At 40.3% G+C, this 27,699-nt stretch overlaps 1 protein-coding gene across 2 annotated transcripts in view; it reads right to left on the bottom strand.

Annotated features, from left to right (window-relative positions):
* TOX (thymocyte selection associated high mobility group box) overlaps positions 1-27,699 on the bottom strand; it is a 525,928-nt gene that overhangs the window by 226,932 nt on the left and 271,297 nt on the right. For both annotated transcript variants that reach the window (XM_030214796.1, XM_030214802.1), the window contains exon 3: positions 2,395-2,637. In XM_030214796.1, coding sequence (XP_030070656.1) covers positions 2,395-2,637 — 243 coding nt within the window. The remainder of the gene's footprint in view (positions 1-2,394; positions 2,638-27,699) is intronic.

The raw sequence follows: 27,699 nt of genomic DNA on the forward strand, positions 1-27,699 counted from the left end.
GGGAGTGGTGGGAAGGGGCACTGGGGTGAGAATGGGAGGTGAGAGGATGCTTGATACCCGGTTTATCATTTGTACCTATCAGAAAATATTTCTACATTATTAGAACTCACTTTCGCTGATTATCCATATTTTTATTCCTATTGATTTTGAAGCCCATTATATAATAATAACCTTTGGATTCATCTGTTTGTATGTTTACTTTCTCATATCTCTTGGTTGAGTTTTGAACATCAATTGATTTTTGCTTTAGTTGAAATCCCAAAGACCATCTTAGCCAGTTCCTCAGTTCAGCTCGTATGCTTAGCCTTAGCAAATCAGGATGAAGATCAACAAGCCTTCTAGTCCCCGTGTTCACAGTTTTTTTTTTACAGGAGACTAAACTAAACTAGAGACTTATATTCCACTATTTACCAAAGGTTCAATGCAGATTACAATAAATAAACAAACAAACAAATTAATTAACTAGTCATTTCTAGGATGTCAGAAAATGCCATAACAAAATCAATTATGTAAATTTATCGAATAAATAGGTTTTCAGTAATTGGCAAAATCTCGTATAATGAGGTTGGTGCCTTTGAACAGAAGGCAAACTGTTTCATATTTTGGTTGCTTGATAAGGAAAAATGAAAATACTGTACTTGTAGATTTAATACCTCTTGTAGAAGGAGACTGAAGAGAAAGAGATAAGCCGATGAATGTAGATTCCTTATTGACAGAGGGAAAACTAATAATTGCAATATACAGAACGGAACTACATTATGCAGAATTTTGAAAGTCAGGCAGTTCACTTTAAAAAATACTGACGCAATAATGGCATAACTCTGTGAAATCTGTTCACTCCATAAATTAAACATGCGGCTGTATTTTGGAGAATTCAAAGCTTACTAATTGTCTTGTATGAACATCCAGTAAAAATAGAATTGCAATGATCTAGCCCTGATAAAATATAAGCTTGACAACTATTTGGAATTGAGTCCCATGAATGTAATTTCAGATTTGCTTCAATTTGCGCTATTTCCAATTTATTGTCTTTGCCTCCTTAGAAGCAATATCCATAAACTTGTTTCCATTCATATCAGGTGAATATTATCAATGCATAAGAGCAATGTTGGTTCTGCAATAATTTTGACTCTGTATGAAAAGAATCAAATAATATTTCTAATAATAAGAGTAAGTAGTTTTAATTTTCTGGACCTGTCATAAATCTCAGCATGCTTGTTGATTCTTGGTTGTGAAAATAATAGCTAAAAAGCTTATTTCATGTTTTCAGTAACTCCTGACCAAACAGCCAGCCAGTGGCACTACACATGGAATTTATTAGCTCTCAGTCAGCTGGTTAATGAAGAACATTCCGAAATGAATTAACTTAATTTTGATGCCAATGAAACAAGGAAAAAGAAAACTATTGCCACACATTTACACCACTCAAGCTTTACTAAAATTGGGTAGTATAGAGAAACATAGAATCATGATGGCAGATAAGGGCCAAATGGCCCATCCAGTCTGCCCTTCCTCAGTAACCACTAACTCCTCCTTTTCCTAAGGGATATCACATATCTGTGGTATGCTTCCTTAAATTCTGACACAGTCTTTGTCACCACTACCTCCACCGGGAGGCCATTCCATGTATCCACCACCCTTTCCATGAAGAAATATTTTCTTAGATTCCTTCGAAGCGTATTTCCTCTCAAATTCTTCCTACGCCCTCTCATTCCAGCGTTTCCTTCATTTGAAAAAGGCTCACCTCCTGTACATTGATGCCACTGAGGTATTTAAACATCTCTATCATATCCTCTCGCTCCCTTCTCTCTTCCAGCATATACATGTTGAGGTTCATAAGCCTGTCTCCATATGATTTATGACGGAATCTGCTTACCAATTTTGCAGCCACCCTCTAGCCTGACTTCATCCTGTTTATATCTTTCTGTAGGTGCGGTCTCCAGAATTGCACACAGTACTCTAAATGGGGCCTCACCAGAGACTATACTGGGATACTATCACATATTTTTTCCTGCTGGTTATCCTTTTCCTTATGTACTCAAGCATCATTCTGGCTTTGACCGCCACCTTTTCTTCCTGTTTAGCCACCTTATATGAATATAATAAAAGACAATTTATAAATCTCTGGAAAAGATTTGTCAGATCACTGTGGAACATATTCATGTCACAGAAAGAAAATTGGTCCAAAAGCGCTGTACATTGGATATAAATAAAATACAGGACAGCACACACAGGTAATTGTGGTTGATTTTAATAAAATTGATACCCAAGTTAATTGATACTTGCCTGCTCTAAATTTTATTGAAAATATTCATGTACCATTCATAGGTTGTTACTTTCATTCTAAAACCTGGTTCTCAATTAAAATATTCCTGAAATCATATACTTTCTTACCACAGACAGTGAATTTGAAAGCAGGGATCCATCTTGGCCAAGCATGTTGGACACTGTAATTGCTGGTAGGTCCATGTTCTGTGCATGAAACGGAAGCAGACCATTCTGATTCATTGGGTGACACATTGAGTGGTATCCGGACTCTACTTCAGTTAAATGTACAAGTGAGTGGTCAGGTAAAGAAGGAGGTGTAATTGGAGGAATGTTAAAGTCTTCATTCTCTAGACTTGGGCCAGGATATGTCTGCAAAAGAATGCAACAGAGACCGTTGTTGTCAGCACAAACATACAGTGTACAGAAATTTTAAAAAAAAGAAAAAGAAAAAAAATTGTTTTATCTATAAAACAGATGAGAGACAAGAGTGCATTAATAGTCTTCCTAAATTAATAGAGCTGTACCAAATAGCATATTTTAATATTCGGCCGAATATGAATAATGAAAAATATTATTTGGCTGAATATGGATAATGGAAATTGAGCTTTAACATAACAAATAATAAAAGAAGCAAGGTGAAATCAGAGATCAAGTATTTCAGTAGGCTTTAGCACAGTAGAGTCCCGGATTATTCGTATTGAAATTTAAATCACTATTCGGCCGAATACAAATAATGTATTCAGGGCACTATTCAGGACCTAATTGAATTAAATATGAATATTCAGTACATCACTATTTAATATATCCCTTCTAATTAACAATGAAAATATTTATCAATTTTTATGGGATAAAAACAAATACAGGCACAATATTGTAACATTTAAAAAAATATATTTATTTAGTACAGTTTTTCAGCATTGAAGTGGCAAGATAAGACCTTTCAAGAGTGTAAACCTTTTTTGCTCAGACCAAATTACTAGAAAACAATTCTTTCAAAATTTTGTTTACTTCTCTTTTGCCTGAACAGAAATAAAAAGTAAGAAAAACCACCAATGACAAAAAGGGGAAGTAATCAACCTGCATTAGGGCAGTAACTCGCTATTTAACTCACTGTCAGGGGCATAATCAAAAGAGAAGGGCGCCCATCTTCCAACAAAAATCGGGAGATGGGCGTCCTTCTTTCAGGGTCACCCAAATCGGCATAATTGAAAGCTGATTTTGGGCGTCCTCAACTGCTTTCCGTCGTGGAATATTGGGGCCATTTTACTAAGCCGTATAAGCATCTATGCATGCCCAACGTGTGCCAAAATGGAGTTACCGCCCAACTACCACGTGGCTATTGCGTTAATTAAATGTTTGGCACACATCCGATAAGTGCGTCCAAAAAATATTTTTCTCTCCCTCTATCATACTCTCTTTGCTCCCATTTCCTACCTCCAGCATTATCTTCTCTCTCTCTTTCCTCCCCTCAGCCACAAAAAAGAAAACCAAGCTGGAGATTCCCCTCAACACCACCTTTCTGCCTGACCTGCAGCCTTGCTGATTCATTAGAAACTGTGCGTGGGGCCATAGAGTCTGCATGTCGCTCACAGCTCTGCCGGTTCCTGTCCAAACAGGAAGTTGTATCACGTGAGGGTGGGACCGGCAGAACTGTCAGCGATGTGCAGACTCTATGGTCCCATGCACAGTTTCTACTGAATCTGAGGCAGCAGGTCAGGCAGAAAGGTGGCAGGGAGAGGTGGCTTGTTTTTCTTTATGCTGGGGGAGGAAGCAAGGCAGGCAGCACAGGGCAAACATCCTGGAGGAAGGATTCTGCTGGAAGAGCTTAGGGATCCCCCACAGCCAAACCAGCAGACCTGGGGGGGGGGGGGGGGGGGGGGGGGCTGAACCTAAATTGGGGGGGGCAGGCCCCCTCTTGTGGCTACACCACTGCTCCAAACGTACCTCAAATCAGCTGCATGCCACTTATATATGGGTAATCTAAACCCAATTTAGCTGTGGAAAAAGTATATTGCAATATAAATAGGGTATATATCGCCACAAGTCAATTCTACTGCATACTTATAAATATTATAGATTCTTAAATTGACATCCTTTTTTTAAGCATTGTATCCTTTTTTGATCTTGAACTGTCCTGCCTTGACTTAACTGTCAACTAGTGGAGTTGCCATCAAAGTCTGCTCCAGCCCAATCAGATCTATCTAGCCATAATTGGGACATATACTGTAGAAGTCTGCCCAGCACTAGCCTTACTTCTCAACTACTAGATTTGCTCTTAAGCATGACTAAGTTGTTTTGATTCTATTCTCTTTCCATATAGGAATCCTCTGGGCATTCCAGGCATTCACCACCCTCTCCATGAAAAGGTGCTTCCTATCATTACTCCTAAGTTGACCTCCTGTAACCTCAATTCATGTCCTCTAGTTCTACCACTTAATCTTCTCTGCAAAAGGTTTGTTTGCATATTAATACCTTTCAAATATTTAACCATCTGTATCATATCATCTTTAGTGCTCCTTTCCTCTAGGGTATACACATTCAGGTCCCCAAGTCTCTTCTCATATGTCTTTTGGAACAAACCCCATATCATTTTTGTCGCTTTTCTCTCTACGGAGCTGTGCTTATCTACGGAGCTGTGCTCACTTCCAATCTTGTATATCTCCTTTGGATTTCTGCATCCCAAGTGCATCACTCTGCACATTTTTACATTCAATTTTAACTGTCAAACATTAGACCATTCTTCTAATTTCTACAGATCTCTTTTCATGTTTTCTACTCCCTCTGGGGTATGCACTCTGTTGGTAATTTTTGTGGAGGTCCTGAATATTTAGCATGGGAATTAGCAACCTGCATTACAGAGATATTGCAAGTTGGTGACTGCCATGATAAATCAAGGTGTGGTAAAAGCCCACTTTTTACCACAGCTTGATAACTTTCCCCAAGCATCCAAATGATAGTCTGAAGTGGAAAATAGTAATGAGGAGAGGTTGCTGGGAGATCAGAAGGAGACAGGTGACAACACTTTATGATCCACAGGCAGTAAAGTTCAGCTAGGGTTGCTGACTCCTGAGCTAATGGACTAATACTGCTTGCAGGCCAGTTCACAAGGGACTAGTACTATTGGTGCTGCCTCTTTAAGAGATGGCCTGGAAGCTTTTACTTTTATTTGAGAGCCATAATGTGACTTGTGGTGGGCAGCCTGTGTTCACTGCAAGTTAGGTTATAGAATTTACATAGAAATAGTTACTTTACATACATTTGCATGTTTTGTATCTCATTACTATGTAACCTGCGGCAACTTAAATATTGCAATGTTAGGGCAGGACAAGCTGCGTTAATGATCTTTAAATCATATTAACACAGCTTGGTAACTTTCCACTTAAGTACCAATATTCAGCCCTTAAAGATAGGATACAGTCCTATTTTTCCGGTTAATTTATCCAGTTAAAGGCTGAATATCAACTCTTATCCGATTAAGAGCCAACTCCAACTGATTCTGCTCCTGGACCGCCGATACAATAGCCATTTTCAGCTTTAGTGGTTAGAGGAGATATTCAGTGGCACTTACCAAGCAAGTGCTACTGGATATTCCCATGGGACCTGATCAGCGTAAGTTAACCAGATAAGAGCTTCTCTTAACTGGTTATCTCACTTTGAATATCAACTCCATAATGTTTTAAAAAATCCAGGTCTCTGTTCAGTCCTTTCTTGACAGTTGCAGGGTTTGATGATAATTCTGGGGTGTAGTTACCAACGTGGGCTATTTTACCACTAACTCATGCTATTTTAGTACATGCCCCATTTAATGCAATGAGGCCTAGCTACCAATAGCTGTAAAATAACACATCTCAACAGTAGCCCACATTGATAGCCAACCCCTTTTATCTCCAAAATTCTGAATACTGATTATTGGACAGAAAACAAAGGGTAGGGTTAAATGGTCATTTCTCTCAATGGAGTAGGGTGAACAGTGGAGTGCCACATGGATCTGTATTGGGACTGGTGCTATTTTTATATTTATAAATGATATGGAAACCATGTGAGGTAATTAAATTTGCAGATCATACAAAACTATTCAAGGTTGTTAAAACACGTGTGGATTGTGAAAAATTGCAGGAAGACCTTAGTAAATTGGAAGACTGGGCATCCAAATGGCAGATGAATTTTAATGTGGAAAAATGCAAGGTGATTCATATTGGAAAGAATAATCTGAATCATAGTTACCTGATGCTAGAGCCTACCTTGGGGGTCAGCGCTCAATAAATACGTTGAAATCTTTTGCTCAGTGTGTGGCGGCAGCCAAAAAATGAAATAGGATACTAGGAATTATTAGGAAGGGGATGGTGATTAAGACCAAAAATACTATAAAACCTCTGTATCACCTCATGGTGCAACTGCACCTTGAGTATTGCGTTTAGTTATGGTTGCCATATCTCAAAACAGATATAGTGGCATTAGAAAAGGTTCAAAGAAGAGCGACCAAAATGATAAAGGGGATGGAATTCCTCTTGTATGAGGAAAGGCTAAAGAGGTTAGAGCTCTTCAGCTTGGAAAAGAGACAGATGAGGGGGGAATGTGATTGAGGTCTACAAAATCCTAAGTGGAGTAGAATGAGTAGAAGTAAATCAATTTCTTACTCATTCCAAAAGTACAAAGACTAGGGGACACACAATGAAGTTACATACAAATACTTTTAAAACAAATGGGAGGAAATATTTTTTCACTCAATGAATAATTAAGCTCTGGAACTCTTTGCCAGAGGATGTAGTAGCAGCAGTTAGCATATCTGGGTTTAAAAAAGGTTTGGACAAATTCCTGGATGAAACGTCTGTAGTCTGCTACTGAGACAGGCATGGGAAGCAACTGCTTGTCCTGGGATTTGTAGTATGGAGTGTTGCCACGATTGGGTTTCTGCCAGGTACTTGTGACCTGGCTTGGCCACTGGAAAACAGGATACTGGGCTAGATGGATCATTGGTCTGACCCAGTATGGCTACTCTTATGTTCTTATGTATATAGCCATTGACCTTCCTTTACCGGGATATTTAGTTGTATGAAAATCTGAATCAGCCTATCTGAATGGCCAGTTTTGGTATTTTCATATTTGTATATATAGCTACATTCATGGTTAAAGAATTCAGTCTAGTATAAATGAGTATTAAGACATATTATCTGAATGGCAAGAAATGTATTGGCAGTAAATGAACCAGATGTACTAATGACTTCCCTCAAGACACAAAAATGAAGAAAACCATTAGTACATCTGGTCCAATGTCTTTTCTACAGGAGCTGAATGTCTAAAATAAAGGTCTTTAACTGAAACATCATTCACTGATAATGCTTTGACCAGATGTTATTATAATTCTTTAGCCAGGAATTTTTCTTTTATAAACTGCAGTTCAGTTTATAGCTTTTTAAAATAACATGCATAGAAATAAGATTAATAAAATAAAATATATGACCTCCCCCCCCCCCACCCCCAAATATGCTGGCTTAATACATTTGGGGGAGGGGTACTTTTATAAGTTCGAGCTCAAGTTCAATTTATTTGATACAATCGTAAGTAGAAATATTCGGGGGCGGGTGGCATAAACTAAAAATAGCACAACAGTTGGTAGGAGGACAATAACACAGAACAAATTTCCCTGAGAAGGGAAGGCATACAACAGGAATAATTACATTACAACAAACGGGGGGAGGGGGGGAAGGAGAGAAAGCAACAAGAGGACAACCCCTTGTGAGGGGTTACAGATTGGAGTATTACTCCAAAGGAATCTGGTCTGAATTTGACACGCTCAGTTAAGCATTTATAAAACTACCTCAGCAACACATGAATAGAAGTAGGTGCTCAAAAAACATAACACCTGCTTTTATGAGCCCTGATATGTGCCCTAGAGATATTTGGTTGTTGTCTGCTGAGCCTTCCAAAACCCACTCAAAACCTATAGTACCCAACTATACACCACTATAATAGCCCTAATAGGTTAAGGGGGTCACCTAAATGTGTATATAGTAGGTTTTTGATCAGTTCTGAAGGCCTCACACTTTCCACAAGTGTGACAGGTAGAGTGAGATATGGGCCTGGGTCCCCTTCTCTACAGTGCACTGCACCAATCACTAGGCTACTCCAGGGACCTGCTTGCTGCTCTAATAGAACTGGTTGTAACATCTGAAGCTGTCATAGACTCTGGTAAGTACTATTTTTATTCATTCCTTTGGGGGGTGGGAGGGGGTCATTGATTGACCACTGGGGAGTAAGGGGAGGTCATCCCAGATTCCTTCCAGTGGTCAAATGTTTATTTAGGGTACCTTTTTGTGCCTTATTCATTCTAAAAACAGGTCTAGCTCTAAACATCTTAGTTTTTAGCCCTAGACATTTTAGTTTTGTTCCATTATAGCTATGAGACATCCAAGTATTAGGATTGCTCTAAACCTGCCCTCGATACGCTCCAAACATCTGCAAAATAGGTTTTAAAAGTACTGATGTGGCCGTTTTGAAAAGAAATATGCTGCTTTATTATTTCTCTTTCCAAAATGAGCACCATAATAACCTATGCAACTTTGTAAGTCTATGCGCTTTGAAAATGAGCCTTCATGCCTTCTAGCCTTGAGCAGTCAATCATTAGGCCTCAATGTAGATAGCCAGAATTTGATTGGAAAAGATTACAATGACTGTGGATGAAATTACAATTAATTTGTCTGGTCGTAGTACACCTGGCTAAGTTGGTTGCTACTCATTGAGGCTCTGAAAAGCTGGTCCTTGGGGGTATTAGTTTAAAAGCCTCTGGATATGATGTGTTTTAGTGATGTTGGCCATCATGAGTACAAATCCACCAAGGCTTAAGAATCACGCATATAAACATGAAAAACAACACCATTAAGTTACAAAAATTTTAGTTAAAAAAATCTGTGGACTTTTAAATTTGCTAACTTGATTCTAACAATATTAAGCTTCTTCCATCATTAATTTGAAAATTGAATTCATTGTGGCCAAGGAAATTAATGTTTTGCTGGAAGCATTACCCTGTACCTAGCATATGAGTAAGAATAATTGATTATCACAAAGAAAGAGAAGTTTATATCTTTAACAATAATATGTTTTTCACAACTGTTGCTTGATAAATTAGGATCTTGTGCGTTTTAAATGAAAATGATTTATTAGTGTTGTCTAACCTGTGGAGAAAGACAAAAAGTTGTTTGCAGGATCATTGACTTGAACACATCAATAGCCCTGTTGGACATTTCTCACCGAGTGTTAAGATGATTTATGTAATGGACCGAAGGTTTCCACAGTAATACATTAGTCTGCACTTCAGCTATCAAGCCTTTCTTATGCTGAGACAAAAGAGGTTAAAAAATACTTGCATTGGAAGGCCTTCCATTTGGAAATTAGAGATAAGGTTGATCCCTATTTAAATTGCTCAGAACATCCAATAATGTGAATTACATTATCATACATTCCAGATGCCTGCAAAGTGAATTCTTTTATTAACAAGCTCCTTGATTCTTGAGGTACATTACTTGAAAACCAAAACTATATAGGATGGGATATGCGCTAAGAAAATGTATTATTTTTCACTCTCATGACTACACGCCATAAAGGCAATATGTAAAATATTGTTTATATGTGAAGTGGCTAAAAGCCCTCATTTTGGAGCCTATTTTTTAAAGACACTGAAAGCCTCACTTTACATGAAACATTGAGGTAGGAACTAGGACGTCCAGGTCACAGCATTCACATGTCCACAGGTATTTTTCAAAAGGCTTTCCCAAATGCAGAGCCTTTTGAAACATATTTATAAGGGCATGCAGGTGTGCATTCCTACATGCTGGCATATACAGTGGGAGCATCCATTTTAGAGATCAAGACATTAAAAAAAAAAGAGCAGCATCACTCATAGGATCTGCACATCTACGTATATAGATGCTGACCCTATAATATATATGCTGGTTCTTACGTCTATTGCTAGAATGTAAAAGGCTACATGTACAAGAGGAGCCAAGAGGCCCTTTTACTAAGCTGTGTATGGCTCTATGCGCGCCCCAACGCACGCCAAAATGGAGTTACTGCCCAGCTACTGCATGGCTCTTGTGTTAATTTCATTTTTGGTGCACGTTCGATAGGCGAGGCCGAAAAATAATTTTTATTTTCGGACCCACGTATCGGATGCGTGCCAAGTGGCATTTGGCATGCGTAGGTCATTACCACCCAGTTACCACGTGAGACTTCACTGCTAGGTCGATGGCTAGCGGTAAGGTCGCAGACCCAAAATGGACGAGCGGCCATTTTGGTTTTGCCGCACGTCCATTTTCGGCAAAAATTTAAAAAAGGACTTTTTACAGGCACGCTGAAAAGTGGATCAGTGCGCACCCAAACCAGCACCTATGCTACTGCAAGCCATTTTGCAGCGCACCTTAGTAAAAGGACCCACAAGTGTCTTGATGTAGTTGCAAATGCTGGCATGGTTATTTTTCTAAATAGGTGTGTGTTCCTATTGCCCACAAAATGAGAAATCAAACAATTACATCAACTAACCAAACCAAAAATTAGCATGGGAATACATACAAGTCATTAAACGGTAAAACAAAAGATTAATATCACATAACAGTTTGCAAGTGGGTTAACCACTAGATGAAAGATATTGTTCTACTGGTGCCCATAAACGATAGACCACAAGTTCTTGTTTCTTCTTATCCACCATTGCCATCTCCAGTCTTTTGTACTTGGAAGACTGAGTTCCATTAAAAATGTGAAGAGAGAGAGCCACTATTTTCCTGTTCATAATCTGCATTCCCTAAATTATTTTAGATTAGTCCTCCCTAATCCCCAACAGGCTTGTTGGGAGGTTATACAATGAAGTGCCTTTTATTTTATGGTCCCATTCCTGTGGAACAGTTTACCCCTTAATATTACAACAGAATGATCCCTTATGAAATTTAAAAATATCTTAAAGCCTTATTTATGATCTAAAGAATATTCTTGAGGAAGGAACCTGGGCAGGTTATCATTTTGCAGTTTATTTATTTTTATTTAGGCATTCTTGTATCCCACTGTTATCCGAAAACAAGTTTCGGTTCAAAGTGGCTTACAATTTACATGAGAGTTACAATAGTATTTTACCGTTATGACATAGACAGGACATCAGTAGTTTATGTAGTTATCTATAGAATTTTCGGAGAGGTAATTTTGAAGAGGTAGGACGATAGTTTATGTAGTTATCTGAACAGTTTTGATAAGGTAGATTTGTAGAGGTAGGACATCGATAGCTTATGTAGTAAGTTTCAAGTTTATTTCAGGATTTTCATATCCCACCCATCAAAAAGCGAGTCTAGGGCGGCTTATAGTCTAATAATTAAAGAAAAGCAAGAAAATAGTAAAGTGCAGAAGGAAGGGGTGGGGTAGAACTACAATTGCATATAGGTTAGAAGGGAGGAGGATAGGAAAGAGAACTAAAACTGGTCGCTGGGTCCAACAGGTTCATCTCTATGGATTGTATTAGCAGGATTAGGAGTACACATCAGAGAAAAGGAACATTTTAAGATCCATTTTAAAGTTTTGGAGAGATGTCTTTTGCCAAAGAGGCTGGGGTGCTTGCTCCAATGTTCAGTACCCTGAACTGAGAAGATTGCCTTCCTGGTGTGTTGATGGATCACCTCCTGGAAAGATGGTACTATCAGTAAATTTTGAAAAGATGATCACAATGTTCTTGTATTTGAGTTGGGTTAACAAACAAGAAAGATAGGGTGGTTTTTACCAGACAAATGGATTTTAAAGACCAAGAGTAAAATCTTATAGATAATATGGTGGGACAGGGGGAGCCAATGGGCAGATTTCAATAGTGGAATAACACAATGAGTGTGCTCTTGTTGTGAGTGTGGTCCTTCCTGTCAGACACTGGCGTTTCTTTCCTACTGTAAATTTGAATTTTATTTTATTGTACATCACTTTCATTTATGCATTAAAAAATGATTAAAAAATTTTAATAAACATGAACATAAGAACCTGAGAACAATGAATACCAATGGGTCAATATTCAAAGCTATTTAACTGGCCAGGAGAGTAGCTCCTATCCAGTTAAATCACTTGTAAGGGGCTATCTGCTGATATTCAGCAGGACTTAACTGGTTCATGCCATTGAATATCACCACAGACTGCTAAAGTGATAATCAACTATTTTATAGGTGGTCCAGAGGCTGAGTAGGCACTTGTACAGTTAAGTGCTAATATTCAGCCCTTAACTGCTTAAATTAACTGGACATATCAAACCACGTAAAACTCAGTCCTATCTTTATCTGTAAGAAAAAACGCAATGTGATTGGTGGACAGGCAGGAAGTGCTGTAGACGGCTATTATACACGCAGATTGCTCGGTGCCCATTGGAAATCTCCCTTGTGCCCATCTCATCAAGAAAGTGATTTCTGATTTTTTTTAAAGGTCCAGTTTGAAATAGAATTGAACGACAGAAAACAATTTTTTTTTCGTTTCCCAACCCATTTACACAGTCCTGGTCTCTCTCACCAATCATAGTGCGTTTAGTTGACACCAGTGTCAGCTAAACACGCTGTGATTGGTGGGCAGGCAGGCAGGCACTTCAAAGCAGACAGGCAACTGCTTTAGACGGCTATTATACACGCAGCTTGTCTGCATGTATGAAGCCATCTGTGACAGGAGCAGAGAACGCATGGCTGCTCTGTGCATGCTCAGCTGAAAAACTAGGTAGAAGGCGATCGCATGCAAATGTGCTAACAGTGAGCAGCTAATTTGCATGCGATTTCCTTCATGCATGCTTGTTGTTTACAAAATCGGTAAGCAGCAACCGGGGATTGGTAAGGGAAGGGCTCAGTGGTGCCACTCGAGCAGATCAGTGTTTTTATTGCCAAATGCACACAAATCGTCATAGGTCAGTATTTTAATGCTTTAACTTTTTTTTAATCAATTTGTAAACTTTCAAATGCAAAATCTCTTAAAAATCATATACTAATCTTGATGCAAAAAAGAAGTCGGCTAGGGGATACTGTTCCGACATGGCACATGTTTCGCAAAAAGCTGTATCAAGGAACCCCCTTAAATAGCCGAAACCTGCCATCTTCTGAGCATTTTTTTTCAAAGATCTTTTATTTTATAATATGGACATTAATTGTTGCCACAAAGACGTCCATGTCCCTCATTTTGCCCTGTTCATAATTTGGATGTTTCAGTTTGTAAAATGGATGTTCATGCTGGATGTTTTCAGCACATGGATATCCATCAAACATGTATTTTAGAACAGATTGTATCCTTTTCTAAAATACATGTACGATGGATGTCCGTTTGTGATGTACTGACTGGGACATCCACATTCTGAGTTAGATATTCTTTCTAAAATGCCCCTCCAAGTTCCATTGCATTTTTATTTTGTATGTGTATTTTATAAATGCTTTTTGTATTATAATTTTTATTACAGATTTCAAAGCTTATACAGTCTCATCAATAACCACAATGAAAGGGCGCTCACAGTAACCCATAAACAGATACAGAACTGTAACAACAGCTTGCTTTTATTGAACCTAGCCCTGGGTTCCATAGAAACACTCATTAAATACATATACAAAATAAAATATATGAAATACATGACATCCATTTAACCTGACACTAGCATAATCAGTTCTGCTGTTGACTGTGAGGTGGCAACCACCGTGGAATAGTTTGTTTTCTATTGAGGGGGGGGGGGGGGGGTGGAGTAGGTAGGAGGAGGGTGGATTTGTTTCACATTAAACCTTAAAAGTTATTAAATGATATAATGCTCTAGATTTACACTGCAACATTTCCACTTACTGAACTAAAAGACAATTTAAACATTGTTCGCAGCTCAGATTTTATTTTCCCAGAGCTCAGTAGTACATAGATATGGATTCCTGTGAGCAATAAACCAAAGGAAAGCTGAATCAAGTTATGATGAAAAGTCAGAAATGAAGCATACTAATAACAGTGGGGCATGTTCCTACAGTAAGCCAAAAGAAACAAAACTCTTTAGATACCAATGAACCCAGAACAGATGTACTATACCCAGCATTAGTGTATATGGCAGCTATTAAGACATTTTTATAAACTGTAAGAAATATGTGAGCTATTACAAGATATAATTCTGAAAAACAGACTTCCAAATAAGGAGCCAATTTAAGAAGAAAACAACATAAACAATAGTAACTTGTGTGTTCAAGTGAAGCATCTTTTTAATTTTGAGTAATGAAGATGTCAAGCCAAATGCTAGAGTAGTTTAACTTAATTAGGTGGCCTATTTTTCCAGGCAGCCTTTCATTTCCCATTGAAAACTCAGCTTGTATGCAAGGCAACAAGAGCAATTTTGTCTGTAATGAATACCTTTGGGACTGCACTGAATAAGCATTTGAATGCTGCATTGAAGACTGGTTCTAGTAACTAACTTGAGCTTGTGGAGATGCCAGACTTTGTTAGCCTAACTAGATTAATCAAAAGCATGGCAGCTTCATCATTTTATTATGCCAAAGGTCAGTAAGTCACACTGATCTTTGCTGCCAGAGCACTTACCAAAAAGGGATACCCTAATAATAATGGGTCTAATTTGTAGTTCAAATTCATGTCATGACCGCAGACATTTTGTAGATAAGAAAAGACGTATGCTAAATGTAGTTCAGTTTTTAATGTTTCCTGTACTATTTCTCAAAACTGTTGCTCATATTTTATGTACATCCCTAAACTGGAGAGCTTCCTAGGAAGAATGTTAAATCACTAAAATATATTCTGTCCATAATCAGTTTTCTTTTGGAAAACAGATAAGGGTACTGAATGGCAAAGACTTTTAGTACTTTGAAAGACAGTTTGGTTGTGAAAACATATTCAAGTCCTTCCTATATTTACTCAAGTCATCCAGCAACCACAGAGACACTGGTAACTTACGCTTCCATGTTGGAATAAAACAGGAAAATGAATTCACCTTGACCCTTACTAACCTTAAAATCTTCAGAGATGGCAGGACATAAAACCCTCCCCCCAGCAAGTGAAAAGAGCAATTAAAATGATAACTTATCGGCCCATCTGATAAACAAGTAGGAATGGAATTGATGTACTTTCCATATTGGCTATTCCTTGGGTGGAATTTGAGACATTGAATGAATTTTGTACACTAACAACTTGTTGACTATTATTCAACTGCTTGATATTCTTTATACGATATACAAGTTCTTCTGTGCCACTGACTCTGAATGTAACATAGTAAATGAGAACAGATAAAGACCAATTGGACAGCATGAGAATCTTCCTCTGGTTTTCTTACCATACCCAGCTGAATTTAGCATACAGATTCCCAGGTGCAAAACAACAACAGTCTCCCCTGCCCTCAACAAGGTCTTTTGTCTAACTCCACAACCCTTTCCGACCACTACCCTCTATTACTAACCCAAGGATGTCCAGAATCCGGCACAGTGCTGACCATCACCACTCCCACTTTCAGGTCACATTTGGTCTTGTCATCTATTGAGTCTTACAAGCACAATATGTAAGCCACTAAAATTAGTGACGCTGTTGTCCAAACACCCAGCCTCCCCATACTCATTTGTTTCAAGTTGGAGGAGTAGCTTAGTGGTTAATAGCAAACCAGGGATGTCTGGGTTCAAATCTTGCTTCTCCTAACACTTTCTGTGACCTTGGGTAAATACTTCATCCACCAATACCTAAAGTACAATTTAGGGGCCAGTAGTCAGCCTATGGTGATTAGCGATATTTAAGCTGCTGACAGTCTTCACACCTACACCTTGTTATGATTTATATCAATACTGTATGGATGTTTTATTGGTGTTTGATTTTTCAAGCATGAGTTTATCTGTTTCTTGAAATTTTTTTAGACTGTATGACTCCATGTCTATTAATTAGCTGTTTTTGTCTTTATATGTTTTTATCAAATGCATGAGGTTATTGTTTGGCTTTATGTTTTTTATGATTTTAATTTATTTACATATGTTTGTATTATAGTTTTACTCCTGATGTAGCCTTTGGGCAAAACGTGGCTATGTCTGGTTCTTGTTTTAATTGTTCTTCAGAGTGTAGGTCTGCTCTTTTGTGCCTTTGCTGGGTTGCAGATTGTTCATTGTTGCATCCTTTTGGTTTGGTCTAACTTTATCCACTTACTTACTTGGTCAGCAGACTGAATATCATTGCTAACTGAATAAATCCTGGCTCTACCATGACTCTGCCTAGATCGCCCCAGCACTGCCCAGTTAAGTGCCACTGAATATTCCCTCCCAGTCCACTCAGTATGATTTAACCATGCAGGATTCCACAGACACAGAGCCACATGGTTCAAAGAGAGTGGGACTGAATCAATGATATAGCTCAACCTCTGTAAGAAGGAGCTGAAGCAGATGCTGGCCCAACTAACCTTGGGGGAAAGAGGAAGGGGAACAGAGAAGAAGGATAGAAGGGGAAGAAGAGAGCAGAAGCTGGATGGGACTTGAGAGGGGAACAGAGCAGAGGCTTAATGGGACTCAGTGGGGGTAGGAGGGGAAGAAAACAGAAGCTGGATGGGACTCGGTGGGGAGGGGGAAGGGAAGAGAGCAGAAGCTGGATGTGACTTAGAGAGAGGGAAAGGGAACAAAGAAGAGGATGTATAATGGAACTCAAGGGATTGGGAAGTAGAGAAGAAGATAGATAGTACTCAGGAGGGGAGGGAAGAGAACAGAGAAGACGAGACTTCAGGGAAGGGGAATGGAGCAGAAGAATTGTACTCAGAAGCACTGGGACTTGATGATTGAGTGTGAGAGAGTTGCGGGGAAGAGCAGGGAATTATGGATAGGAGAGACTGAGTGGGTATTTGGAGGGGGACTGATGAAGAAGATGCATTCTGCTAGCCAGTTAGAGACTGTGTGTTTGCCAATGGCAGCTCCCATTCAATGTCCCTCGTGCATGTGGATCAGAAAATAAGTGCACATGCCTAGCAACTGTGAGCACATAATTTGTGCTGGCTTTCTTTGTTGTGAACATAAGCTATACTGCCCAAATCGAGTTGAGGCTGAAAACTTGTGCACAAAATGTCTTTCATGCGGACATGGGTCAGCAAAAACTAGAGAGAATACTGCCGCCATCCTATTTGGGTCAAAATGCTGGGTGGAATTCTTATGGTCTTTAGTGCACTCAAGATAGAAGGCCAAGGCTGTCTTGCAATCCAGTATGTGCAGTGCATTTTTATCTTTGTGGTTATGAGGTCTAAGAAAAAATATTGGCAGGACAATAGACTGATTAAGCAGGGCTCCTATGACATCCAGTTGCTGTGAAGGGGTTAGATAAGCCTTCTGATAGTTTATAACAAACCCTAGCAACTCCAGCATGAATGATTAAGCATACTGATCTCTCTTCCCATTCTTGAGAAGTGCTCTCCACCAGTCAATTCTCCAAATAGGGAAACATGTGCACCTGATCCCCCAGTCTGCATAGATACAGTGCTACAACCACAAGGCATTTTGTGAATACATGAGGTGCTGACCGAAAGCCAAAAGGCAATATGCAGTATTGGAAATGGTATTTCCCCATAACAAATCTCAGATATCTTCTGTGACTGGGATACATCTTTATGTTGTTACTAGTGGAACCAAGCCCGTTTCATCCAAAATGAAACGGGCCCTAGGAAGGCTCTCATCTAAGCGATTTTTCCTCTCTCCCCTGCCCTCCCCTCCATGTTCAGAGATTCTTCCCTCCCTTCCCATCCCCTCCATGTCCCGCGATTCTGACCTCCTCTTGGCCTCCCCTCCATGTCCAGCGATTCTCCTCTGCCCTGCCCTCCCCTCTGTGTCCCGCGATTCTGCCCTCCCTTCCATGTGCAGCGATTCTCCTCTACCCTGCCCTCTCATCCGTGTCCCATGATTCTCTCCTCGCCTCCCATCCCATCCAAGTCCATCGATTCTCCTCTGCCCTGCCCTCGATTCTGTCCTCCCCTCCAGCGCAGTGTTCCGTTGCCTACTTGCCTTCAGTTGCTTTCGTTCGGAACATCCTGATGTCAGCTCGCCACCAGCGTTCCCTCTCACTGTTCCGCCCTCTGATGTCATTACGTCTTTACGCGAGGGCGGGACTGTGAGAGGGAAGAGAATGCTGGAGGCTTGCTTGCTTGTTTTTGGCTAGGAAAGCGAATAGAATGTTGGGTGTTATTAGGAAGGGTATGGAGTCCAGGTGTGCGGATGTTATAATGCCGTTGTATCGCTCCATGGTGCGACCGCACCTGGAGTATTGTGTTCAGTACTGGTCTCCGTATCTCAAAAAAGATATAGTAGAATTGGAAAAGGTACAGCGAAGGGCGACGAAAATGATAGTGGGGATGGGACGACTTTCCTATGAAGAGAGGCTGAGAAGGCTAGGGCTTTTCAGCTTGGAGAAGAGACGGCTGAGGGGAGATATGATAGAAGTGTATAAAATAATGAGTGGAATGGATCGGGTGGATGTGAAGCGACTGTTCACGCTATCCAAAAATACTAGGACTAGAGGGCATGAGTTGAAGCTACAGTGTGGTAAATTTAAAACGAATCGGAGAAAATTTTTCTTCACCCAACGTGTAATTAGACTCTGGAATTCGTTGCCGGAGAACGTGGTACGGGCGGTTAGCTTGACGGAGTTTAAAAAGGGGTTAGATAGATTCCTAAAGGACAAGTCCATAGACCGCTATTAAATGGACTTGGAAAAATTCCGCATTTTTAGGTATAACTTGTCTGGAATGGTTTTACGTTTGGGGAGCGTGCCAGGTGCCCTTGACCTGGATTGGCCACTGTCGGTGACAGGATGCTGGGCTAGATGGACCTTTGGTCTTTCCCAGTATGGCACTACTTATGTACTTATGTACTTATGTACATTAACTGGTTATCTCCACTGAATATTCTCGGATAACACCTACCGCAAAAACAGCTAACTTAGGGGACTTATGCAGTTAGGCGCCAATGTTCAGCAAGCCAATGTTACAAACCCAACCAGCCAGCCAGCCAGAGAACGTTGGAGGTACAAATTATGTAGATAGATAAGCATCCTTAGAGTTCACGGAAAATAGCCAGTCCACTTTTTTGCAGATATAGAATTAATCCAGCTGATATTCAAAGCTCTTTAGCCAGCCACAAATGGCCGCTAACCAGTTAAATAGCTTGTTTATGGCTAACCACATTAACTGGTTATCTCCACTGAATATTCTCGGATAGCACCTACCGCAAAAACAGCTAACTTAGGGGACTTATGCAGTTAGGCGCCAATGTTCAGCGCCTGACCACATAAGAAAACCAGTTAAACTGGGCTGCATAAATAGCAGTCCTATCTTTGACTGGTTTAACTTAAGCAGTCAGACGCTGAATATTGCATTAACTGGTTACGTTTTAGTAGCCAGAAATCCAACTGGATATTCAATGCCAGTGGCTGGATATTGTCCGGCTCAAAATATCTGGGTTTTACGCTGGCAATGGACATTTAGAGCTTCTTTCACTAAGCTGCACTAGCAATTCCCGGCACGGCAACTAATAGGAAGCCCATTCAATTCCTATGGGTTTCCTCTCATTTGCTGAGTGTGAATCGCTAGCACAGCTTAGTAAAAGAAGCCCTGAAAGCACTACCCACCGCCAGCTGAATATCGGGCAGAGGGTGCTTAAGGAAACCATTCTGAACTTTTCTTTGACTAGATATTAGTTCATGGCCCTAAGATGGGAGAAAATCCCGTCTTCTTTGTGACCAGGAAATACTTGAACAAAATCCCTCCCCTTTCTCCCCTTCTGAACAGGCTCTGCTGCATTGGCTTTAAAGAGGGAACAGAGCTTCTTTGTATTTCCTGATGTTGAGAGTCAGAAGATGATACTCCCAGTGGCCAATTTGGAGCCAAGTCAAATAAATGAAAACAGTATCCCACCCAGTCCCAGACAATTTTCAGAATTCATCAGTCTGAGATTGCAAGGGGCCAGCATGTCATAAAGAAGCTGAGTCACCCTCCTACTAGTAATTTGTCTGGGATGGACACAGGAGTTCTGGTTATATTTTTCTGGAGGCAGTCAAAACCCTGTCCCTGGTTTTGGCTGCAAAGTTGATTAGAACTTTTGGGTCCCTCTGCTGTCCAGGTCAACAGTGAGAACCTGCCTTGTCTGGAATGAGTGGGAGGGAAGAGGATGCCTTTGCCTTTAAGAGTAGTAGAATCCCTATTGCCCTCCATTCTGAAACTCCACCACACTTCACAGTATGTCTCACACGTACGTACCCATAAACAGTTGGTAGAATCCTATGTGGGATATTAGCATAGTATTCTGAAAATGTTTCCCCCAAAAGACTCTAAAGTCCAGGCCACCTTTCCTGGCTCTTTTGAAAGTGGATATGTCCACCATGCAATGGTGAGGAAGCTGTTACTTCTCAAATCCTGAAGCTTTCTACACTTTGTACATCAAGTTAACCTTCTTGTTAATAGGAGGTATTGGATATATGTGTGTGTGGCAGGGGGGCGGGGGGGGGGGATCTCCTACATTCTCATCTGAACGTCCTTCCATATTATGTGAATAGGCACTGTTACAGTCTCCTAGGGGAGGGGGGTCAAGGAATTGGAGTAAATCCAGTGTTTTTGCCCTGAGCTCATTCTCCATTCTTAACTTAAATGACATTACATGAGCCATCTCCTTTATAAAATCAATGAATGAGAACTCCTCTGTTGGGGACTTATTACCTCTGTTATAGACTTGCTCTGGGCAATACAAAACAGTAATACCCATCTTGAGTTACTTCTCCAGAGGGAACAGTTTGCCATGATCATCCTGAAATCCAATATAAATTAGGAAAAATATGCACTCCCAGTACATTTACCCTAGGCTTGTCATTTATTCACTATCAGGGGTTCTCATCCCAGTCTATCAGATTGTCAGGATACCCACACATACCATCAAAGTTCAGTGTGGGTTACACAATAAAAGAGCTAGGCAAGTCCCAGGAACATTACAAAAAAAGATAAAGTATACAACCAGTTGCAAGTTCACTCCTAAAATGAAACCAAAAACTTTCTAAATAAAAATGTCTTCAATAATTTATGAAACACAGCATAAATATCTTGGGATGTAATCTCTATAGGCAACTCATTCCAGTTGCTTGCCGCTTGATATGCATATGTAGGGGTAGTACATGTAAATTTATCTCATGCATATTCATATTGTATTGAAGGCTATTCAAGGCAATACAAGGCTATTGTAGTGGTGTGCAATTAGGTACAAGAGGGTTTTTTTCCTGTACCTGGAGAGTTCACAATACATAATAAAGGAGTTAAGGTGGGATTTGTACCTGGGGTCTATTTATTAAAGTTCACTGCACTGACCACTAGGCTGCCCCTCTGCTCTGCATGCACGTCTGTGTGTCCATTTTTGTAAAAATGATGCCAGACAGACATTTTTGTGCCTGCTTTTTTGGCATTAATATTTTGGATGTTTCCGTTTGGAAAATGAATTTTGGATGTTTTCAGTGCAAGAACGTCTTTCTCTATGTATTTTCAAACAGGTAATCTCAACATTTTTCTTGTTCGAAAATAGCTGTGAGATCAAAATTTTTTGGGGCATAATGAGTGGGACGTCCCAATTCAGATCTGAATGTTTTTTTTTTTTAATGTCCCTCTACATAAATTTACAAATTAGGCTAAAAATAGGTGCCAACTTGGTCTTTACCCATAGGTGAAATATTATAAAATTACTTCCTGCATGAATTTTCATATTTATTTATTTATTCGACTGACATTTTTTTTAAGTTTTCAATTTTATTATGCACATATTAAAATAGGTGTAATGCAATGAGAAAAACTGGAAATAGGAAGAAAAAGTACTGTAGATGTATACTAAAACTACGTGGAGGGGCATAATCGAAAGGGACGCCCAAGTTTTGTTGAGGACGTCCTCGCAAAAAGTCCCGATGGAGGAGCGGGGAAACCCATATTATCAAAACAAGATGGAAGCCCATCTTTCGTTTCGATAATACGGTTGGGGACGCCCAAATCTTGAAATTTTGGTTGTTCTTAGAGATGGTCGTCCCTAGACTTGGTCATTTCTGACTTTCGGCAATAATGGAAACCAAGGACGCTCATTTCAGAAACGACCAAATGCAAGCCCTTTGGTCATGGGAGGAGCCAGTATTTCTAGTGCACTGGTCCTCCTGACATGCCAGGACACCAAGAGGCTTATTTTCAAAGCACTTAGCCTCCCAAAGTTCCATAGAATCCTATGGAACTTAGCCTCCCAAAGTGCTTTGAAAATATGCCTCCAACTGGGCACCCTAGGGGGCACTGCAGTGGACTACATAAAATGCTCCCAGGAACATAGCTCCCTTACCTTGTCTGCTGATCCCCCAAATCCCATAAAACCCACAACCCACAACTGTACACCACTACCATAGCCCTTATGGGTGAAGGGGGCACTTAGATGTGGGTACAGTGAGTTTTGGAGAGCTCGCTGTTTCTTCCACAAATGTAACAGGTGGTGGGGGAGATGGGCCTGGGTCCGCCTGCCTGAAGTGCACTGCACCTACTAAAACTGCTCCAGGGACCTGCATACTGCTTTGATGGAGCGGAGTATGACATCTGAGGCCGGCATAGAAGCTAGCAAAAAATATTTTTTAAGGTATTTTTTGAGGGTGGGAGGGGGTTAGTGACCACTGGGGGAGTAAGGGGAGATCATTCCCGATTCTCTCCGGTGGTCATCTGGTCATTTCGGGCACCTTTTTGTGCCTTGGTCGTAAGAAAAACAGGACCAGGTAAAGTCGTCCAAGTGCTCGTCAGGGACGCCCTTTTTTTTCTATTATGGATCGAGGACGTCCATGTGTTAGGCACACCCAAGCCCCACCTTCGCTACTCCTCCGATACGCTCCCTTGAACTTTGGCCATCCCTGCAACGGAAAGCAGTTGGGGACGTCCAAAATCAGCTTTCGAATATACCGATTTGGACGACCCTGGGAGAAGGATGCCCATCTTCCGATTTGTGTCGAAAGATGGGCGTTCTTCTCTTTCGAAAATGAGCCTGTAAGGCTCCTGTATACCCAGTTCTAAGAAATAAATTTGGTAATGTACATTGAGTCTGCAATGCTAAGCAGCCTTTTGGGACAGTCTAAAAGAATATCATTAATTTTTACAATATTCTTTCACTTTTGGCTCTGCTCCAGTACTGGCTTTCTATAAAAATCATTTTACAGGCACAATTATGCAGTTTGCTCGCAGCAACAGCAGAGGAACAGAATTGTGTCTTGTGTAGATTCTCAGTGGCTTGTTCTTCAAGTCCCAAACCACGTAGATTTGAAAACTGAACACAAAGCATAATCATCGTGTGTTGCTCTGATTTGCTTTCTTGGATTAAGCAGAACATTCCGTTGTTTAAGATCCCTATCTCACTCCTCTGCCAAAGGAAAAATAATTGGACTTGATATTCAAAATAACTTAACTGAGCAGGAGGAGAAGCTCCTGTCCGCTTAAATTGTACTGAGAGGGCCAGGAAGGCATATTAAGTGAGGGCGTTGCTGAACATCCCCTTTGGACCACCACAGCACTGCTGGACAGTGCTTGGGTAGTCTGAGGGCGAAGTCTGGGTAGAATCAGGAGTTTTGTAGATATTGTTGATATTCAGTACCACTGCCCCCGTAGCTAACCGGGCAAGTAGGACCACTCTTTAATATGGTACCTGATCTTCTGATTTACAATGTCTACAGAATTCAGCAGTAAAGATTCTTAACAATTTGCATAAATTTGAACACGTAATCCTTCTATTATACCAGAGCATTGGCTGTCAGTTACACACAGAATAACCCAAAACATTTTGGCCCTTATTTACAAAATATATGTGAGGAGTGGCTTAATGGTTAGTGCAGTGGGGCTTTGATCCTGGCAACCTGGGTTCAGTTCCCACTGCAGCTCCTTGTGACCTTGGGAAAGTACCTGAATATAATGTGTACAGCACTGCATACATCTAGTAGCACTATAGAAATGATTATTATTATTAGTAGTAGTAGTAGTAAAATATATACCACTCTATAGAACCACTTTATCTTTTTCAGTTTTTGATATCCTATACCCCCCTCAATCCCTCAGGTCTTTATCTTAAAAACATTTAACATTCCCCCTCCTTTGAAATTATAAGAACAGACACTATCTGCTCCCAAATGTTCAGTTGTAGCTCCTATCCTTTGGAATTCTAAGCCATATTTTTGAGGTCTGAATTCACCCATGCAACATTCACAGCTGCATTTAAAACATTCTTATTTCAAGATGCTTTCCATACTTGAAATGTGACTCACCCATTTCTTTTGGGTCCTTCCCTGCATTCGCTCTCTTGGGACCAGGACGCCAGTCACCATCCATTGCCACTCTTGGCTTGCTTTTATTTCTTTTTAACATTCCTGTAATTCTTTCCAATCAATAACTGTAGTTCTTTTCCTACTTTCTTTTCTGAATTTTATTGATATGTTGTAAACTGCTCAGAAGGCATGCTCATGGGAGGTATATCAAGATGTAAAATAAAATAAGCTTGCTGCACACACTGTAACTTAGACCGGTTCCTTATATCTTGTTTAACTGTACAAAGAACTTGCTTTTAGTTTAGCCACCCATCTATTTATCCCAACTGACTCTGTACCACTCATCTTGTCCCCACCTATATATTTGCACTTGGCCCCTCGGCTACATGTTGAGTTGTATTATAGAAAATCATTAACATCATATCAATGTTCTAATGTGTGCTTATTAGATATTTCATATCTGACATCATATTATATCTCTGTTATTTTAATTTCAGTGCTGTTAAATGTGTATATTTTTGATACAATTTCATGGTGGTCCTATTATTAGGTTTCAAATTTACCTCATTTAGGTCCTTGTTTATTTATTTAGATTTTGTGCACACCTTTTTCAGTAGTAGCTCAAGGTGAGTTACAGTCAGGTACACTGGGTATTTCTTTGTCCCAGGAGGGCTCACAATCTAATTTTTGTACCTGAGGCAACAGAGGGTTAAGCGACTTGCCCAAGATCACAAGGAGCAGCAGTGGGATCTGAACCAGCCACCTCTGGATTACAAGGCTGGTGCTCTAACCACTTGGCCCCTCCTCCACTCCACTTACTAAGCTGCTGCTGTAGGCGCACTAGCATTTTTAGGGCGTGCTAACGCTAGAGACATCCATATATTCCTATGGGTGTCTCTAGCATTAGCACGTGCTAATTTTTAGCATGCGCTAAAAATGCTAGCACACCTTAATAAACAGGGCCCTTATTATATTTATGTTTATATTTGGTCATTGTTGCTATGGTCATGCTGTTAACAATATTGTAAGTGTTATGTTAAACTGTACCTGCTGTACACCACCTTGAGTGAATCTCTTCATAAAGGCTGTTAATAAATCCCAATAAATAAATAAATGGAATGGGACTTGATATACTGCCTTTCTGTGGTTTTTGCAACTGCACTCAAAGTGGTTTACATTGTATATACAGGTACTTATTTGTACCTGGGGTAATGGAGGGTTAAGGGGCCTTTTTACAAGCCACATAGACACGTATGTGTGTCTTATGAGCATCAATTTTGAACTACCACCAGGCCCAGGCAGTAACTTCATTTTTGACGTGCATCCGCTATGCGTGCCGGAATTTTTTTTTATTTTCTGGCGCACAGTGCTAACCGGGAGATAATCGGCATTGTACACATGCTGACGATTACTACCCAGTTAACGTGTGAGACCTTACCGCTAGTGGTAAGGTCTCAGGCCCAAAGTGGACGTGCACAAATTTTCATTTTGCTGCATGTCCAATTTTGGCCCCCCCAAAAAGGCCTTTTTTGTAGGTGCGTTGAAAAATAGACCTGCACGTGACCAATACATGCGTCTACAACAGTGCAGGCCATTTTTTTGGCACACCTTAGTAAAAGGACCCCTAAATGACTTGCCCAGAGTCACAAGGAGCTGCAGTGGGAATCAAACCCAGCTTCCCAGGATCAAAGTCCACTGCACTAATCACTAGACCATGCCTACACAACTTAAACATTAAATAGCAGTTCTATCTTTGCCTCATTAGCTATACTGCAATGACACTGAATACTGGCCATATCTGCATAACTACTACTACTACTACTTAACATTTCTAGAGCGCTACTAGGGTTACGCAGCGCAGTACAAATTAACAAAGAAGGACGGTCCCTGCTCAAAGGAGCTTACAATCTGGTTTTATTTATATTAGCCTACAAGGGACTTGATTGATTTGAAAAGTGTGCCTAGAATATTTCAATACCTGTGATATATTCCTGGATATCCGCCCATTCCAGTAGCAAACATTAAAAATATACGTGTGAAGTACAGTTACTCAGAAATGTCGGTCTCTGGCTAAATGGACCTTCTCGTATATTATTTTTCATACCACCTTACACTTCACATCTGCATCAAAAAACTCTGTAACTCTCAGTTAAAATTTAATAAATGGAATTTACTACACCGAAAGATCACTTCCACATCATGCCATTTCACAGGATGCATTTTCCTAGCACTTTTTATTGTGGAACAGAAATCCATCTTCAAAATGTGTTTTTTCTCCTAGAATCTGAATAAAAGATCAGTTTTCATACTGCCACGATACATCAAAAGGTTGCATTCCCGAGGACATCATAAGCTGGCTTTTTTTCAATACATCAGTGTACAAAACATCATCCAACACTTCCTACCAGTATTCTTCTTAGGAAAACAGGAAACATCATGTTGGGTCAGACCAAGGGTCCATAAATCCCAGCATCCTGCCTCCAGTGGTGGTCAGTCCATTCAATAGCACCTATCAGGATCCCAGAAATACAGACATTCCTGTCATGGTATGCGTAAAACTAACCCAATTGAAGATTTTGCCCCTGAGATATCAAAACAGAGCAAGAACTTGAAGGGGTGTGGAAACCCTGCCAAAATACAAAGCAGTTTAAAGATCCTACTCTTGCTATGGTTAGATGATGCCCTCCGTACCCCCCACCGTGGTGTAGCGACAAGGGACAAACTGAAGGGGCCTTTTTACTAAGCTGCTGTAAGCATTGATGCGTGCTTACTGCAGGTTAAAAACTACCATCCTGTGGATCGGCACTCGCTTCCCGTGTGTTAAAAAATAGATTCTATTTTTTTTTAGCGCTGGAGCATGTCTGGGGCAGAGAGTAAGCGTGTACTGTGGTTAGCGCAGCTACGTTGCCATGTGCTAACCGATTAGCATGTGGTTAGTGCATGAGCCCTTACCATCTAGAAAATAGGTGTCAGTAAGTGCTCATGTGATAATGGCCATGTGCCAATGGGGAAATTAGCGTATGGCAATTAATAGGGAAAATGGAAAATGGGGCTATTTTACCGCTGCGCTAAAAGTGGCCTCAGCGTGTGGAAAAGCCTTGCACTGGGGGTAGATGGCCACCTTTTAGTGCAGCTTAGTAAAAGAGCCCCTGTGTGACACATTAA

This window comes from Microcaecilia unicolor, chromosome 1, assembly GCF_901765095.1.
Source record: "Microcaecilia unicolor chromosome 1, aMicUni1.1, whole genome shotgun sequence".
In the NCBI taxonomy this organism is placed as follows: Eukaryota; Metazoa; Chordata; class Amphibia; order Gymnophiona; family Siphonopidae; genus Microcaecilia; species Microcaecilia unicolor.